Source organism: Fistularia commersonii, chromosome 2 (genome assembly GCF_037954325.1).
Source record: "Fistularia commersonii isolate RoL2024-O1a breed Wild chromosome 2, RoL_Fcom_v1.0, whole genome shotgun sequence".
Lineage (NCBI taxonomy): Eukaryota > Metazoa > Chordata > Actinopteri > Syngnathiformes > Fistulariidae > Fistularia > Fistularia commersonii.
This window is the reverse complement of record NC_141285.1, coordinates 10498672-10518242: the sequence shown is the minus strand read 5'-3', so window position 1 is coordinate 10518242 and position 19571 is coordinate 10498672. Positions and strand designations below refer to the sequence as shown.

Sequence of the window (19571 nt, the reverse complement as noted above, 5' to 3'; positions counted from 1 at the left end):
TTGAAGCTCAGGAAATCTGCGTAAGCAACAGTATCTGGCAAGGACACCACTTTTGAGTATTTGCGTACAAGTTAAGGGTTTTGAGGGAAAACTTTACAAAATCTGGTCATGAACTCATGCTGTCCAATTAAAAGACCATTCACTGGAATAAAGATGGGAAACACCAAACCAACCAAACAAGTAGAGAAACCAAAAAACATTCAATAATAATTGGTATCCAAGTAAATGGTATTCTACACTGAAATGACTACAGCTTGCCATTGACTTCTCAGAAGAGTGCAGCTGACATATGATGAATAAGAGAGCAGACATACAGCACACTATGTCATCTCTACTCCCTGACAACATAATCCAGTGACCTTATGTGAATTGCTAATTTGATGAGTCTACATTTCCACTGTGTTAACAATTTGTATAAATATCACACAAACACCATCATGTATATTAAACTAAAACCTCATGAAATACAGAGACCGATTGTATTGTTGCAATTGTATGGTGCGAAACAACTGTTGGATACGAATAATCCCACTGACTCCGGCAAAGAAACCCCCCCAAATTTTAGACTGCATCACAGCATTTGTTCATCTCGGTAAACTTCTGGTATCATGGGCATTGAAAATAAAAAAGGAATTACAATAACTGACACAAACACAGCCAGGGATGTAAACAAATTGTATTTGTCATGTGAAAAACTTCAGCCTTGCAGTCTGGTTTCTTTCCCTAAAAAAACCACAGTGGATTTTGGTATGGTGAGAAGTCCACCACAAGACTCCCACTCTCCAATCCCCTCTGCTTGTACTGTATGAGCCCGAAGAACCACATCCTGAGGAAAGGAACGCAATCGACAGCAATGCCTCCTTGAACTGGAAAATTGGTTACACAATCTGAACTTTTCACTGACGACTGTGTTGCTCCACTAAAAATATTACAATCGCAGCTTTCATTGAAAGCCAAACTGTGGACAGTGCAGACATTTCAAAGGGAAACAACACAGAAAAAAAACAGAAAAACAGCGGGCCACTGATCATGGGATGCAATGAGAGCGATGTCTGTCTTGATGTGAGTGCCAAGGTGAGAGGCTCCACCACTATTTCCCAGAACACTCTGGGGAGTTTGGGATCAAATGAGGGCTTGCTAAAGGATATTTCTCTGTAACAGGGCAACATGATACTCATATCATTGACTTCAAGTGGGAAAGACCCATTTCAACCAATCAATCAAATCATATCTTATTACAAGTTGCAAGAACAGACTTCTCCTTTCAAATCCCCGAACAATGGACATACAACAGAAATATTAAGTCTATTTATGATGGTTCCCTGGATAGAATATACATTGAATAAAACTATAAGGGAGGTTGGAAAGAAGCCCTTACACGTAAATAGGATGTTCGGACAGTATCGACACGGAGTTGAGGACTTGAAAAATTTTACCTTTTGCCTGATTCCTGCCACAATTTTCCAAAACAGATTGCATGTTTGAGAAAACACTGGATGTATCAATAGTTTCTCCTTGGCTAAGATGTGCAAAATTAGTCTGGCCTTTATTTTTTTGACTACCCAATAATGTTGAGGTTTTCAACAACCCCATGTTTAAGTTTGACAAGAATAAACAAAACTGTCTGGCTGAGTTGACTGGCAGAATTTGGCAGGAGGCAAGTTTTTAAAGACAGGGTTACTCTGAATCTTTGGACCCTGACTCGCTCCACATATCCGGTCGCTCCACATATCCCTATGCCATCCTCTCCTCCCCCTGCTTTTCTTTGCCACTTTGTGCAGAGGCCTATTCAGGGGGTCCCATACACCCCATGTCAAGGTCCTCAGTATTTGAGGTAAGAGCACTATTTGGCAAGATATCCTTTAATAATGCACAGACCCTTGCAGGATTTTGTGCCAGGCAACTGGAAGAGGAAATAGTGGAGTACAAACAGTACTCACCGTGGACAGACACAGGTTTCCATGATGTGCCGTAGCATCTCCCGGACTGCTTACACAGACAACATAGCGCTCAGGGAACACACGCAAATCTGAAGTCAGACAAAGAAACAATACAAAGCATGCTTGTTGATAACACACACTGAAATCTAATTATGTAATTAAATATTGTGATGCAAGGCTATCAACAAAAATGTAAGTGCAAGCTGTTTTGTCCACTGACATTTTCAATTGCGTTTTCGACTGAATTGAGATAAGGCACATATAAATAAGACAGAATTCTCAATGACAATGCTTTAAAAGTTCTATCTCTCAGGGTCATACTTCTGTAGACACTAGATTTACCATAAACAGATTTTGTTAAAACGTATTTTTATTTATTTTTTGTCTTGATTTTAGATAATGATTAAATAACATGTTTTACCCAGCTGTTTTATAGCGAAATGAAGTTTTTACATGCCCTTGACCACCATATAAAATGTAAAGCACAGTGGGCCTAATTACACAACTCTTGACCCCAGGATAGTGGGTCTAATTTGATGTTTAACAGACCTGCTGAGAAAACCATCATTTTAGTCTACAGCAGTTCAGTACTGTCTTTACATCCAGGGCCCTAAGGGAGCTGATATTAACTTTACTAACAGGAAGACAGACATGTTGGTCCCATGAAAAGGTGGCTATGGGTCAGAGGCACTAGATGGGCCATGGAGGTAGATTCTCACTGCCCTCCATATACAGCCCTCCAGTCTTTCTCTCCCACTCTCAGTAGTAGCTCATGGGAACCACTTAATGGCTGATGGTTCTCAACAACACCCCAAGCAGGTAGGGACAGGATATAAAAACAAGTGAGGGGGAGAAACATCAACATACTCAGCACAGATGACTTGCTATTTCTGTGGGAAATCTGGTTGAGTATGAGTCATTGAAATGTCTTTTTCTGATTTCAGTGGGAATGTGTAATGAAAATATATTGGATGCCTACCTCCATAGATCTGCTTGGCGATACACCTCAGGGTGATGTGTCGCTTTAGAAAATTGGCTGCGAGATTGAAGTTTTTCCCTGGTGGAAAAAAACAAACAACAAAAAACATAATTACCAGCAAAAGGAGCAAACAGACTCCAAGTAAAAGCTATTGTAATTTTTTAAGAGTACAGAGCTGTCAGTGAACAGTTTTATGGTAGTTGAGATTTCGGGCTGACATGTTGCAACATGTTTCTGTTGCCTTTTGCCATCAAAAAATACTGTGCAGAAGGCTCAGCTTACTGACTGTTTAATAAATAAATAAAACATGCAAAAGAAAAAAATAGCATTAACTTACTACTTCCCCTTTATGGTACACTGTTGGAACTGTCAAAGAGTAAACCTGGAAGAGTCTGGCTTGGATACGTATTCCATTTTTTTCTCTCAACTACAATCAATTTTAGGATAGCTAATGAAGCAAAATGCACCAAAAAATTCTCTACATCTCTAGTAGTGTGAGGTTACTTGGCTTAACTGATACCCAAGTTTGGCCGAAGAAGAGAAACCATGTCCTCTGCATTATTTCTCAGGAAATGTTTGTCGTGGTATGTAAGTAGTGCTAGGCAGACTCAGCGGCCTGTTGCTTAATCTAGTAGGAATTTGTTGAGTGAAGGCAAGAGACTGGCTAATAATGCTATCTACTTGTTCCTGGTAAACAAGTCAACAGTGCTGAAAGCAGACAGTCTGTTTACCATTATATAAATATATACACAATATAATCGATAAACACACACACACACACACACACACACACACACACACACACACACACACACACACACACACACACACACACACACACACACACACACACACACACACACACACACAGATACACATCTAATAGTCTAATTGTCCCCTTTTGTACTTTTCCTCCTCATTAGTCTGTTTTTATAAAGGAACAACTTTCCAGTCCTTCTTAACCCAATTTGTGTTCTCATATTGCTGTTAGCGTGTGAAAATGTAGTTGAAAAAGCTAACTCTGGGGATGTCTGTTTTTTTCACTTAAATTAAATGATTACATACTTTCAATAGTTTGAGAAATTTATGACCTCTTGCACTGCAGGCTTTTTAGAACTCCCAAGGCAATGTAAAATATGTGCTTCATCAACACAAAAACAGAACCATGTTTGTTTCTGAAAATCCTGACATTTTAGAAGTATTGCACATTTAACCCTTATGCAACGACGTTTACTCCGATTTTCAATACAGCCAGTCTGCTTCTTAGTAAAACAAATCCAATTAACAAGGACAAATATTCCCAACATGCTAAACTACCTGAAAGATACATAAATAAAGGAGCAGACAGCCTTTTATAGCACCCACCAACAAACAGGTGTGAAGGTAACTGTGTGAACAGTTCCCCTTTCTCTGCTTAGCTGATGTCATCTTAAATCTGGCTCAAAGCATCTAATTATTGTCTTCAAAAAGAAATCGCCATGTGATTCCTTAGATAATGACATGTAATTACAAAGACAGTTTGCCACAAGTATGCAGTTTAGTCCTTTGGCCAAAGATTAATGGCAATATTAAAAGTGCCTTTTTCCCGCCTGTGTGTTTGTGGAAGAATTACAGTAGCTATCTGGATCAGTAAATGAGTGAACAAAGGCAAAGCAATGTGAACATTATGGCTACAGTTATACATTCATCAATGACACAATCAAATCTTAAAACCTGTGTCTCTGTCTCATCTAAGGATTAAATTATACGCACAAATAAATTAAAACTATCGTGAAAGAGTCTGGCTTTTACACTGTACAAACATTTGTTTCAGTAACATGGAGAAATTGAAAGCAATTTTTCTCAAGACATGATGGGATGAAATTGGCTGTAACACTTGTCATGTTGGCTCTTACTGGAATGTGTCTTATCACCAAAAGCCTGTAAATAGAAATGTACCCTAAAGCAGATTCACTTTCGAGACACTCATGAAGATTTATAAACATAAATTAACCCTTCAGACAAGCAAAAACCCCATGTCTGAAAATTTTAAAAAATATGCAGCTCTGCATGCATTCTAAGGGAGAAAAAACATAAACATATCCAACCGGTTCATTGGTCCTCATTGTCTTTGTTTCAAGCTATCAAAACACATTATGATACATACAAGTTACACAGTCCAACAGTAAGGATGCAGAACCAGCCATAAAGGAGGGGCCTGTGTGGGCCTTGGTAATGAATGTATAATAAACGACAGGTATTTTTTCACATATAACTTATCAATCATTAACTCAAATAACCCAAATTAATATTAAATAACCTGTAACTATGTTTACACAAGTACTAATACTGTGCATTCTGAAGCCAAAGTATCACTAGAAGTAAAGGACAGATAGATTAAACTGCTAATGATGATGGATTTTAAAGTGGATTTAATTCCACATTTGGGTAAATACAAGCAACACACTGACAACAGTCAGTAACTGACAGATCCCCTGATTGTGATGTATAACATCTTTAAGTCTGTGTTTATAAAGGCAAACCTTAGAGTAAATGTAGTATCTAAATCCAATGCGCTTAAGTGCCAACATGAACACTGAACAACTATTACTGACTGTGAACTACACAGGAGACATCTTTTTGACTCAGATCACTTGAAATATTAGTCTGCTCATCTTACACATAAGTACAAATTGAATTAGACAAGAGGTTATAAAATGTTTGTTACATAAAAATTTACATGATTTCTTTATCATCAGTGCCTGACACAACAGAATTACCTTATCATAAACTGACTGGAATATTGTGCTTTTTGTTAAATAGCACATTTGTGGCCATCTCTTGGCCATTCTGGACTTCTACCCAGAAAGGAATGTGGATCTGTGTTTTCATGTTTTTTTTCCTGCCCATTTTGGGTTCAGGAATGACCAGGAAGTAAATGTCTTTCAATGCACATGCATAGCTTTCTATGTTTTTAGAAGCTTTGATTTAATCCGTTAGACCTCTTAGCCTTGTGTCTAGCTCTGCAACTATTCTCATTGCTTTCCCATGTGGGTTGACTTTGCCAATTCCCAGGACGAGTTTGACAAGGATGTCTGGACACAAAGTTGGGAACCAGTGAAACTGTGTGGCCCGAGACATCAGCTGTTGCTTCAACTTTGTAACAGGCCTGCACATCGCAGAGTTGCTTTTGGCCCTCTGCCTGGCTTCTCTCGTGCTTACATTCATGTTTCTTGCACAGAAACAGTTTGCTGGAGCCTCCTCTGGGAATGACTGGTGCCTTTCCATGGCAATTGTGGCCCAGAATGGGTGGGTGTCTAAATCTGCAAAATACAGACTTTTATTTGTATTTTCTAGAGGAGAAGATGGTCTTGCTTTATTGTTTTGAAACCCAATGCACAATATTATGGCAGGTCAAATCAAACAGTAAACAAGCCAGCACGCCATGTTTTTAAAAATATAGTGGATAATATTTTAACCAGTTGTTCTGAAGAGACTTATCTTTTAAGATGCTATGAAACAAATGCAAAAAGAAAACACACAATAGGACTGATGCCAAAGCTTAATAGCTGGACTTTTGAGTCTCTCTCGTGCGCGCACACACACACACACACACACACACACACACACACACACACACACACACACACACACACACACACACACACACACGAACACACACACACACACACACACACACACACACACACACACACACACACACACACACACACACACACACACACACACACACACACACACACACACACACATCCCTGCAGCTTTCACCGCTTCCTTGGAAAACAATGAGACTAGAGAAAAATCAACAAACCAAAAGGCAACTGTAGTGATGAGGACTGTAAAATGGAACAGACAGGAGTGAGAGGTATTCAGACCAGGGTTAAAGGTTAGAGCCCATGGAACCGACTTCATTAACTTCAGTCATATCCTGTGGAGATCATTAAAACCAGCCATAGAAAACATCGCCTACTTCTCTTCACCATCCGCATTCCACTCATGCAAGAATCCATAAGTATTATTGTTCTAATATGGAGGCTTTTCTGCGGTAACCTAGAGGCTGCAACCATGCAACAGCTTGCCCTGATGGTCAGGGGATTGAATAGACCCTTCCCCACGCATTTTTTTGATATCCTATCAGAATGGAATCATTCTTCAACTTTTTTCATATTTATGTTAATGAGAAGTATTTGGTTGGAAGAGTCCGATTTAAGCTGTAACTGACACGTGCACAATAAGGCAAAACTGATCAAAGTAGAAAAGTAAGTGAAACACCTTTGGCTACATTATGCAGAGGTCCATTAAGAGGAATATATTGATTAGTTCAATTTTAAATGCATGTTTTACAGAAACCTGGTCATTGCGGTGAACGGACATTAGGATCCCTCCCACAACCCTGTTTTTCCAATTATCTGTGTATCCAGTATGCATGTATTGCCGTGACTGTATTTCAGGAAAGCACCAATTCCCATGCAACCACTTTGTGAACAGGAGTTGAATCAGCAGGACAGTCAGCCATCGGTGCCTGAGATCCTGCTCTTTTGACATATCTGCTTTGAAGTGGACCCCTACGCCCAATCTTCAAGTGTGGTTGGATAGTTGGTGCTTGGAATGAGAGAGATGTGGGGTGGTGAAGGATGAGAGAACACAAGGAAGTTGCCCATATGTATGTGGGGGCTTTCCTGGAAGGACATCACCCTCTGTGTGTAACTGTAACTATGGCTGTAGCAGAACGCTGTGCCTTATCATCCTGCACAACCTCCACCTGAAACAATATTTGCACATGAGTGTTCAATTTAACATTTGGGTGACCCCTTCATCACAGTTACAAAATACGCCGCAGCATGGTAGCTCAGGCCAACCCATAATGTAGCATGTGACCAAAGTGGTGGGGAGCATTTTGGAGCACAGAACAATTATCAAGGGAAGAAAATCTATTTCTCAGAAACATAATCTGATGGGAGAAGAAAAGTTACAATACAAAATGTCATTTTCAATCATTATTATTGCTTAATTAGACACAACATCTAAGTGCTGCCACTGTTTATATCCTCCTCATTCAAAATGAAGGGGATGCAAACTACTTATTTTGCATTAAAGTCCTTTGGAATAATGTTTTGCAGAGCAGTTTGTGGACTTGAGTTATGCCCTTTAAAGCTCTGATCAAGGTCTCCTTCATGCAGGTTGTCTCTGCTTGATGGTTCCTCAGTAAAGCAGTTTATAAATCCAGGGAGATGAACCAAGGCACTCGTTGCAATCTTATCTGAACTTGGTAATAGCACAAGCGTTAAGAGCAAAATTTGTGGAATGGAATTAAATTCTTAATTTTACTGTCATTCTGGAGCATGCTGTAAAATAATTACTTAAAAGCATTGACTATTATAATGTATTTCCTGACAACACAAGGAATGTAGCACAACCAACCATGACACCTCACCATAGGAAGAGGGAAAGCCTTAAAACATCACATAACCAAGGCTCTTGACTCTCAAAGCAAAGGGCTACAATAAACAACAAGATCTTCTGAAACATTTCTGTGATTCCTGAATCAAGGCCGAACACTTAGCATGAGTTCAGGAGAGTGTGTGCCGTCTCCTCAACCAGATTGTGGTGAACAGTCACATGAATGTGATCCGTTCTCAGGCTCAGACTAATTATATGGGAAAAGAGTGTGGTGTGACAGCTATGGTGGGGATTGCAGTTGTGTCCCGAGAGACTACAGCTAACCCTGTGGAGACAGGAGAAAAAGGAAAGTGAGAAAATATAAGGTGAGGGCATGAGGGTAATATGGACATCCTGTAGTGACAGAATAGTGTTGAGTGGACAAGAACATCGGGAAACAGATAGCAATAGAAGAGTGTGTATGTGTGTGTGCTAATGTAGGAGTGTCAGAGGGGTCAGACTGTCCTATGTTTTGCTGCGGAGAAAGGCCTGGCGCTTACAGGAGGGATTTTAAGAGCCACGGCAACACCACAAAGCACTAGGAGGAAGGGGGTTGCCCAGCAGGGGCCAGAATGGGGAGGGTGAACAGGGAGAGGGGTATGCTCACTGCCACGGCTACTCTGATCAGGATCCATTTCCAGCAAGGGCCTTGGAATTCCTTTGTTCCTGTCACAGGTCTCTGTTTCAGCATTCCCTTAATCCCAGCCTGACTCACCCCCAGTAACACAGACCAGGGCAGGTAACTCTGCCACAGGCATGCCTCTCTATTTAAAGACCAGTCCCTCACACAGCAGCCACTCTTATAAATAGTAATAGCTGTGATACAGTGATGTAGAAAACAAAGAAGGTAAATAAAGGCTGTCTAAACAAATTTACTTGTGTTTTGTTTGGAGAAACTGACTTAAATAATCAACGTAGGAGCCTGTAAGGTTGCCATGTATTGCCTCTCCCTATGATGAACAATGGAAGTCAGAATTTCAATGTCTCTGCAACTTGCTTGTTTCGGATTTTGACTTTTGCAAAATCTGATTTTGGGCTGGGCGTTCAAAGGGCTGGGGTATAAAAAATATCAACTGCCTTTTAATGCCTCTTTGTTCAGTGTACTCTGTACTAGGAAGATGATAATTTTTAAACACATTCTCAAAGAGTAAAGCTATCCTGCAACACTTGTGCTTTTCCTGCAACGGCCGTGGCCAGCCTGCCTTAAGCCCCCTTCATAGGGCTGCCAAGAGGAGTCAGTGGTACACTGTGCAGTACTTGCAAAGCCCTCTCCCACGGCTATTAGTGACCATTCATCTGGGGAGCCTGGGAAAATGCCTTTCCAGCTTGCTGTGGCCATGGGGAAACAGACTGGCAGGTGTTCCCTCCCTCTAAGCCCTGGCACCTGTGCAGGAACAGGAAGAAGTACCAAGCAAGATGGATTCTGGGTACCACAAGAAACCTTCACCCTGACTTCCTTGCCTCCTATTGGACGATTCTCATGTACAAGGTTGAAAGCAGAGTTGGTCTTCTTCTATCACCAGAGGTGTCACCCTGGCTCTATCAACAAAAGTAGGACACAAAAGACATCTGTTAATGTGCTCTGGCAGTTACGAATGGTGTGTTCATTCAATATGTGTGAAATGGGCCCTTTGTATACATACACCATTTGAGGCTGTGAAATCAATATCTTCAAGGTAAAACTGTACTTGCCTGAGTCCAGGTGACAATCAAGATAGCACAGAGTACATTCTGTATGCAAGACCATTTTGGAACCAAGTGGTAAGTGCAGTGATGAAGAAGAACCCTTGAACATTGTATCCTGTAAGACACTAAATGTTCACCAAAGGGGCTTTGTCTCACATGAGAACTATCTGCATGATGTTCTGCCACCAAATACTGTCATACGGACAATAGAATAGCGTCCTTGATCACATCTAACAAACAGCATAAACGTATTCCTCGAAGAATAGAATACATATTATGCATCCATCCATTTTAAATCTGTAATTACTTTAAGAACTATGGGTGTATTCAACATAGTTTACCAGGGAGAATGCAAGAGGCCTCTCCCAAGATCTCCTTTTCCAGGGCTTCTAAAGTCTACCATGTCCATTCTGCTAGTCCAGAGCCAAGCTGTTTGGTGGGAAAAAGCTCCCTCTGTTCATCTCTCTAAAAACAAAAATAAATCACATCACTATGAGCTAATCATGAAGTCTCATACAGCCTTCAAAACTTTTTCCTTAGAGAAAGTGTATGAGTCTTTCTTGCGAGACTGGAAGAAAGGGCTTGGAATTGAGTTGGCCAGAGACATGGAATATGCTCTTCTCTGACACGTTCCCAAGTAAATGCGCACACAAATGCAAACACATTATACATACCAAGAGGCATAATAAATAAGAGAAACCCTGAATAAATGATTTGAGATATGGGAGAACTGCAGCATGAACAATGGACATTATGCAGTTTTATAGATACAAAGAAGCATGTAAATCATACAATAGCATGTAACCAAAACATAACCCTATAGAACTTCCTGAGGGGATTCGGGATTTTCTATGATGATTCCACGCAATCATCCAAATACCAAATTAAGGAATATCTATTGGAATGTTGGTGTGGATCTGCATGTGATAGAGTCCTATGTGGCACAAAGATTCTACATCATGATGTAAGGAAGCTTTGTGAGGCCCTGGGTAGTGTCCTCCTTTAATTTGTGAGTCTACTAGGTACAATGATCCATAACTCAAATATAAACACTTCTATTGAAGGTTCTTGACATGTAAAAAGCTGTTGATGGCTCATTTGAAGTGCCAACAGCTGGGTCTGTTGCACTGTTCTTATGGCTGGCACCAGCTCAAACACAGCCTTGTATAATTCTCTCAATCCTCCTCCAATACCAACCCACACATATCATTACACTCAATCTGCCAATTCCTGGCCCAGATATTAGTGCAACCCCACCCAACACTTTTTCCTGTATTCAACATCATATATATGCATATGTTCCACCACATATAACTTTCACTCCAGGATATTTACTGATGTCAAATATCTCAAATATCATAATATTGCATAAACACACAGCCCTGAAAATTAGTCATCAGCTGAAACAGTTATATGCCGCAAACAAAGTTCCCCTCTTTGTAGCAGACGGTCCTTTTGAGGATTAGCCGGTTAGCTTTTGACCTGCTAGCAGAATCAATGACCCCAATACTTAATACCCACCCTGAGGTTTGTTGGGCCTCCCTCCCTAAGCCCATGGTCTATCCTCCCCTTTTTATGGCTCCTGCCTGCCTGCTCACTTCTCACAGTCATTCTCCACCTTTGCTGTTCTGCTACATCCCTCTCATGGGACAATGAAAAGACCAAGAATGTCATTACACTCACTTAAGACCCATAATAGGAGTAGAGCTCAAGAACATTGTTGGCTCGTTCGAGGCACTATACCTTTTTCATGTTCTGAGGACGGAAACTTCTCCGATATGGTATGGAGTCAAGTTCCACTGGTAACATTCTTTCTGGCAAAGCTGCAAGGAACTTAATCATTTTTACATGCATATTTCACTGCTGAAACACTGATAGTCCCCATGTTCACAGAGAATATGGGGGAGTGAATGTGCATGAGCATGTGTGTGTGATTTCCATCATTAGAGATGTCTGCCTCTTCTCAGTCCGTCATGGGGAATACAAGTCAGGCTTTTCAGTAACCTTACACTGACAGACTGTTCGCACCTTGCCCAGAGAAAGGATGCAACTCTCCTTCACTGTCACTGTCCTCTTTTTTTTACAAGTTGTGGAGAGTATGAGTGCCTGAGTGCATGACACAAATGTATCAGGAATCACACTTATAGTGACTATATGTATAGCAAGATATGGCAGAAGTGAATTGCACAACATCAAACTACACATTCATCTAAAGTCAAACAACTGCAGGCGCATAAATAAATATAGTTTTATTGGGGAGATCACTAAAGCAGTAAAAAGTAGCATGAGACACAAGGCTGTAGCCACAGGAGAAACTTTATGGAGCTGGCTACCCTGTAATCCCACTCTCACCATCAGGTCTGCCCTGCTGAGTGAGCCCAGCTTAACTGCCCTTAAATGCTACCTGTGACAAACCCGTCTGCCTTACAACACGCAGCTGGGGGGTTCCTCTGAAGCCTGGCCACTATTGCTTCAAAGGCATATGTGTGGGTGGCTGGGAAATGCAGTCAGAACACAAACAAACAAGTGAATTCAGTTTCTGGTATATCACTGATTTTTTTTTTGTATGTATATGTCAGGGCAAGTTCAAAAAAACACAAGATGTGTCAACACCACATAATAAAAATGAGCGGGGTTAATAGACCTACAAACAGAAATGTATACAAGACGTGCCAAATGAAACACTGCAATGCAATGTAAAAACATAAACGACAATGAGTTCTTGCCTCCACTGGTCACACCCTGAGTGTACAGAGCTAGTTCCAACGAGTCCTGCTGCCTCTCCACCCACACTTGTCTCAAAAAGGTAGCTATGAAATGTTTTAGTAATGTTTTCTAGTTTGATTCCCGTCCAGCTCACAGGGCTAAATGGCCCACCTCAAGGCAGACTGCTTTTTCTTTGCACTGTAGTTCATGGATGAATAATGGTTTTCAGTTTGCATCCAAAGAAAACCACATAACTTATTTACATGGAGGAGGCAGAAAAAGGAAGACCAAGATAGGTACATTCCCAAGTAACAGTTACAAGTAAAATTTTAAAAAATGACAACGTATAACTAAAATTTATATTAATTGGATGAACACACATTTAATACAAAAAGGGGTAGATGATATGTTGGGCAATAACCATTGGAAAGCAGTAAATTATATCATTACAAAGATTAGGTTTACCATCTCCATCACAATGCATATTACAAAGGCATGTGTTACCTTTCACAATAAAGGTTGAGGCAGGTGCTAACTCCTTTTTCTGTTTGGCCTGTTTTCTGCTGCGCTGACATTCAGTATACTGCTTAACCCTGTGGTCCACAGCATCACGAACCAGAGCAGTAACTTCCTGCAAACAGTGTGTAGATAATTTGATATTGTTGAACCACTGAGACAATAAATACTGTAGCGACAATTTCCAAGCAAAGATTAATAGGGAGCAGGGCCAAACAAGAGACGAATGGTCAACTGTAGAAAGCAAGTACAGCTAGTCTGCAAGTAACAAGATAAAGAGATAGCAACCATAAAAGCACACAGGAAGAAAAGAGTGAAGGCACTGCGTCATTTTGGATTCCAAGCTGTCACTTTTTTTAAGGCCCCCAGCAGAAGAGAAGCCATATATTCACACCCGCACTTATTCACATGCACGCCCTTCTCATTGTGTCTTTACCTCGATGTGGTTTGTAGTAAACCAGCTGGCGTCCCCTTGGGCGCCCAGGGGCAGTATGTGGAGATCCACCAGCACAGCAAAGTTCCCACACTGTAACACAAAGAGGAAGGACAGCTACGGCTTGCTGAGGGGCATTGAGCTCACATACAACAAAGAAAATCAGAGTGTGGGTGATTGACAGTGAGACAAACCACAAACGACCCCCTATGTCCTAAAACATCACCCCACTGGTAGAGATGGCTTCCACAGCAGTCCAGTCACTCCTGTATAGCCATCTCTCGACCAATCCCCTGACAAAAAAGTTGGTGTTATCCGTCGCCTCTAATTTCCACTTTCACACCAGAAGAAGTATTATCCTGCTGTAGGCTTTGCAACACAATAACTGTCTGTGGTCACAAGGCTGGACAAAAATCACAAATATGTACTATGTAACTGAGAGTTACCCTTCTTGATTGTAGCAGTGGTGCTTAATCTCCGAACAGATACCCTTAAGCAATGTATGCTTCTGTCCTACAAGTTCTGAGTGCTGTAGAGAGCTAACTACGTGGCCACAGAGCAGATTCCTGAGGCACTACGTCACAGTTTCAATGACAATAAGCTACAAGGGACCAGGAGGCCAGAAACGACGCGGCTGGTTAAGTTGCCGTTACATCTTTCGTAAGCCGGTCTGATTATGGTTTACACATGAGTGCAAAAGCTGCCCACTGCCGAGAGTAAATGGATGTGTGTCTCGTGTGAACTTCTCTCCCTGGACAAGGACGTAATGGACTGAGACCACCCACAACATGAAACAGAGGAGTAACAAGCGCCGTCCTAAAACTTCGATCGATGACACATCAAAATGCATTGAACTAAATAAAATAGCAGAAAAATAGATTCATACAAATACAGAACCAGGCAAATTTCAGCCTCATCATATCAAAGTGGAAACAACTGTGTGCAAATGAAAAAGGTTATTCGTTTTTTAAAGGGGACACTAAATGCTTTGTTTTGAGTCAGGCTCATCCCCCTTGGCTGAGAAATTGCAGACAGGATGACTAAACTCTACAACCCAGACTTGAGGGATGTTCCTATGACCATTTTCTCAGTATGACACGAGAGCAGGAATTAACAGGGTGTGTAGGGGCAGGTCCCTGACCCATAAGTCCTAATTCTGAACACAAGATATCTAAATATTCCCTTGCTGTCTCCTCCTCCGTTCTCACAAAAGAGTTTAATTCAGTGGGAATTGTGTGTCAAGAGATATTTAAGGGTTCAGTACTATGAATCTTAACAAATTGAGGGGATTTTTTTTTTCCGTTTTCACAAAGGAGTCCATAATCTATCATTTTTCTCATGGTAATTAATAACAGTTAGACTGGCTCCTTCTAGATATACATCAACTAAAGGAGAGAGCGCCCCCATATGACTGATAGATTCATTTTGCCAGCACCTGCCATTTGTGAAGTATGTGACATTCTGAACTGCTAAAACCTATATTTGCGGAGTTACCGTTCTCAGTAATATTAAGACTAATTCAAAACCAAAGGTATTTTCCAGAATTCTTGGCAAAGTTAGTCCAATAATATTTGATCAAGACATGTTAGTGATGGAGAACTGCTTAACATTAAGAGCGAAAAATTACACATGCACACACACTGATTATCGGAAAGTTACCATTAAAAAAGAAAATGGTATTTACAGTCCACAGAGTTGCTGTCTTTATGAAAGCAGAGCATCACGGACCAGAACAAGAACACCTCTGAATTGCAGTTCCCATGCATATAATATTTGCGTGTGGCCACTCTGTGCCAGCTCCTTTCAACATATCAGTATTCTCCCCATCGCCTGCCCTTTGTCTTGCAGTGGTCCATGGTTGACTGCTAGCCTCAGCTAACAATCTCCAACAATTGCCAGTGTGTGTGAAGGCATTGCAACAGAGGGCAAGACCTTGTCGATCAAAATAGAGACAAGTGGCAGTCTCTGAAGTCCAACACTGGCCTCTGGCTGGGCTACTTTGGAATCCTGTCTTAAGTTTCTAACAGTTACTGCTACAAATGAGAAAAGTGTTCAAACTCAGGTATTCTTGCAATACAGCAAGTGCTATGAAACTTGAAATGTTTGAGTCTGAAGATACTTGATATTCACTGTAAATTTGAGGTCAGTGATCACAGTAACTGCTCATAAATGAGAGGTGTTTCTGTTGCCCGCATGCATGTTAATCTCTGACGGAGATCACAAGATCAATCTAGTGAGATTTATGGCTTTAACTTGCTAAACAGCAACACAAGGTTAACTTTATCAATTTCTTGGAAGAAGACAGCAGTATAGGGTATGGAATAAAGTCCTTAAAGAAAGGGACAGTATGGTGAATCCCCTCAAGTTGTTCCTTAGCTGATTGAGTCTATGTTGAAGACTTAGAGCCAGACACGTATCCAGCCTTAGACTAACTTTTATCACATTAGAGCAGCAGACAAGACTTGACTGGGAACTGGACATTGATGATAAGGATCGGTCTGCCCCTAACACAACAACAGCATGTGATTTGCTTCTCAGAAATAAGGGTTGTCGGGAATGCAAACTAATGCAATCACACTAATTGGAAAACAATTAATTTGCCTGACAAACTCACTGTAAAGTGAAGGCACAACACTGCCCCTAGAGTGTGAATATTTTAGTCCAGACCTCATTTTTTATGTAAAGCCAAGGGAATGCTGACAAAAGACATTTGTATTGAGTGTGGAAAATAGTTTCAGGAGGGACAAGGAAGGATGAAAAGGGCAAGAATCTAGTTTTACACAAAGGATCAAACTACGATCACATCATATGGTCTAAATTTGTCAACAATGAGCACAAAGAGTGACCAGTGGATCACTAAGGTGAAACCTGCCATGAAGACAGACCTCAGTGTATGGCCCCTCTCTTTAAGTGAGATCTTCAAGACCAAAAAAACAACTTGTATGCACTAACTCATCACCTAAGGACCTTGCCTTGCTTGACCAAAGAAACTGAAAAGAATCTGTAAAAAACTTAGTTTGCTTGTTGAGAGAGTAAGAACAATGTTAAAGTAGACTCCTTACCATACTACCACACTTGGCTTTCTCCATGACACTATCCTGAATATATTTTAATAACCTGGCATATTCATGAATCAAATCCATGAGAAACTGTCACTGTTGTCAGAAAATCTGGATTGAGAAAGGACCAGGTTTTAGAGGAAGTTACTCTTTTCATACACACTAAATTGGGCCAGAACAGCTTTGTTCTCAGTCTTGCAAAGCCATTTTAGTTATGAACAGAGGCTGAAAGCTGAATGAGAAGTAGCAAAGAGTGCTACTTAATACTAAATCCTTTATTATGGCATCTTTTGTGTGCTGTCACACACCCAATAAATAGAACTTGTGTCTTCCTGCGGGCAATTCTCTCTTTAACCATCTAATAACGTGGCCTGGGGAAAAAAGGATCGACGAATGCGAAAACATTAGAAATATTTGAAACATAAGCTGCCCACTGTCCACACCAGCTTAGAACACAAGACAATTGCCTGTAAATAAACAAATCCTGACTCAAACCCACTGATAGCTCTCATTTTTCTGTTTTTCAGGGCTCTGGTCTATATCACTCTCAGTTCCCAAACACTCTACCTTCCCTTATCTCTCTCCCAGACCTAACTCTCCATCCTCATGCCTGTGCTGCTCTAAGTTGGGCACAGGGCCCAAACTCTATGAACAGCTTCGCCCGCCTCCCCACCTCACTGCCCTTTGCCTTTGCAATTGCGACGTATAAGAACCAGACCTTCTCGGTCTGCACTTAGCTCAGAGGCGAACACTAACCAGCCACAGATGTTTATATTAGGAGAGAAGGGGCAGCAGATGTGGTCTCACTCAATAAAACTTGCATCTCTCCCAGTCTCCTTTTGTCTCTTTCTTTTTCTGACTTTCTCTCTCTCTTTATGGCTGCAAAGAACCCAGAGGAGCTCTCTAGACTTGTGGGTGTGACCACTTCGCTCTCAAGCATAATTTGCCTCATTCTGTTGCTCTCATACTGAAGTGAGTCACCTGGGTTTCCCCTTAGAAAAAAAAAAAAGTATTCCCATTTTTCAAGCTTCCTAAGACTGAGCAGTGTTACTTGATTTGTTCTGAGGTAGATGTTAATTACAGATAGTGTGCGGAAGTGCTTTATGTGCAAAAGCTCCCTTCATTCAGGCAACTGTTAGCACACCTGAGTCTCCCTCATTTGATAATAAAAAAAGAGACACAACCCAGGATTGGAATTTGAGCAGCAAGAACAGACAGGAATATCTTCAGGTAACACTGGGCAAACAATACTCAGACACAGCCATGAGAAGTGGATAGATAGTCAAAAATAGCAGTCTGAGTAGGCGACTTGGTCCTCATTTAGTAATTCTTCATGGCACTGACAGGTATAAATTTGATAGAGGGTGCATTTTCTAACGCCACTGTCACCCTCCGTTGAAAGACCTCTGATTTTGGAACGTGTTGAAATGTTTGCAATCAGACGACCCTGATTTTATACAGAGGCGTGATGTGTGGTCCCATATGAGCTCATCTACAGATTGACAACAATGCTAAACAGCACATAAACCTCTGACATCAAACTGTCCTGCAATACCTCAAACCTTTTAGTCTTAAAAACACTTTGCTCTCTGTCTCAACAAACTACACTAAATGTTAGAAGTCAGCAGTGCATAGAGCTAATGGAAGGCAGATTGCAGGGCTCTGGAGTGGTAATGTCCTGGCAGACAGCTAGCGCTTCAGCCGATCAGCATTTTTGCCTCCGGGCCCTGTTCGGGAGGTCTGTGAAGTGACAGGTTACTATATAAGCCGACGCTTATTTAAAAGGAACATAACAGCACCTCCTGCAGTTTGAAAGACCAGAGAGGGGGTACTTATAACCAAATTTAGGAGAAAGGATTGTAAAACACGCTGGTGAACAACCCACTAAACATGGCATAGTACATCCAAGAACATATTTTCAGTAATCCTTTTACACTGTGAAACCAGCGAACAGTTTGCAACACAGCTTAAAAACAATGTCTTCTGAAAGAGTTTTTTATCCTTTAATATCCTGAGAAGTTGATTCATTCATTAAAAATGTGGTAGCAGTGGTGTTTATTTTGCGTAAGAGGAGCCCATTGCTTTGAATGCTATTGTTTGGCCTGATCCCCTCTAACATACTTGTTTGTGGTTAGTTGGTTGAGCGTGGTAGAGGCTCTCTGCATTTTCTCAGGCAGAGCCATACAAATGTATCATTATGTGCCCAGTGGGAAGGAACCGTCCATGAACCTCCAGGGCTTCGCTCTCCCACAACCAGCTAAGGGGGGGGTGGCCTTTATGCAGGCTTTCATATGAAACAAATAAAGGGGATGAATGCAATATCTGGTCAACGAGGCACACATGGAATTATGGAGGATGTGAGAGATCAGGGGAAATGTCTGAGGTCCTCCATCAAAACTCTCAATAAATGAAACATCAACAAAAGCGAGATCAGCAGCTTTCCCTGTACTTAACAAAAACATCTGAGGTGCATTATTCCCGAAAGAGAATCAGACAGGGATGAACAACTTGGCTTTGAGTAGAATGAGTTTCCTATGTTGTATCGCTGCAACTATTAACAAAGTCACTCAAGGAAGCAACCTGTTTTAAAATTTGCAAAAGGTAACCAGAAAACTATGAATAACTTGCTCTGAAGGACGATCAACATGAAAAAATGTATCTCTACTTCCCTCTAGTGGAAAAACAGTGCACTGTAAAAAAGTAAGTCAATGCAAGAGGTATGTTACAAATGGCAAATCGTCACTGCCAAGGTTCTGCTCTAAATATAAAGAAAAACAATGTCTTCTGCTACATGAAAAAATATAAAGATTAGA

General features: G+C 41.0%; 1 protein-coding gene across 1 annotated transcript in view; it reads right to left on the bottom strand.

Moving 5' to 3' along the window:
- Positions 1–19571, bottom strand: part of slx4ip (SLX4 interacting protein) — a 37028-nt gene that overhangs the window by 14483 nt on the left and 2974 nt on the right. Inside the window, exons 4-7 of the mRNA XM_086166990.1 lie at positions 13703–13792; positions 13255–13381; positions 2920–2997; positions 1941–2029 (exon numbers count right to left, since the gene is read on the bottom strand). Coding sequence (XP_086023116.1) covers positions 1941–2029; positions 2920–2997; positions 13255–13381; positions 13703–13792 — 384 coding nt within the window. The remainder of the gene's footprint in view (positions 1–1940; positions 2030–2919; positions 2998–13254; positions 13382–13702; positions 13793–19571) is intronic.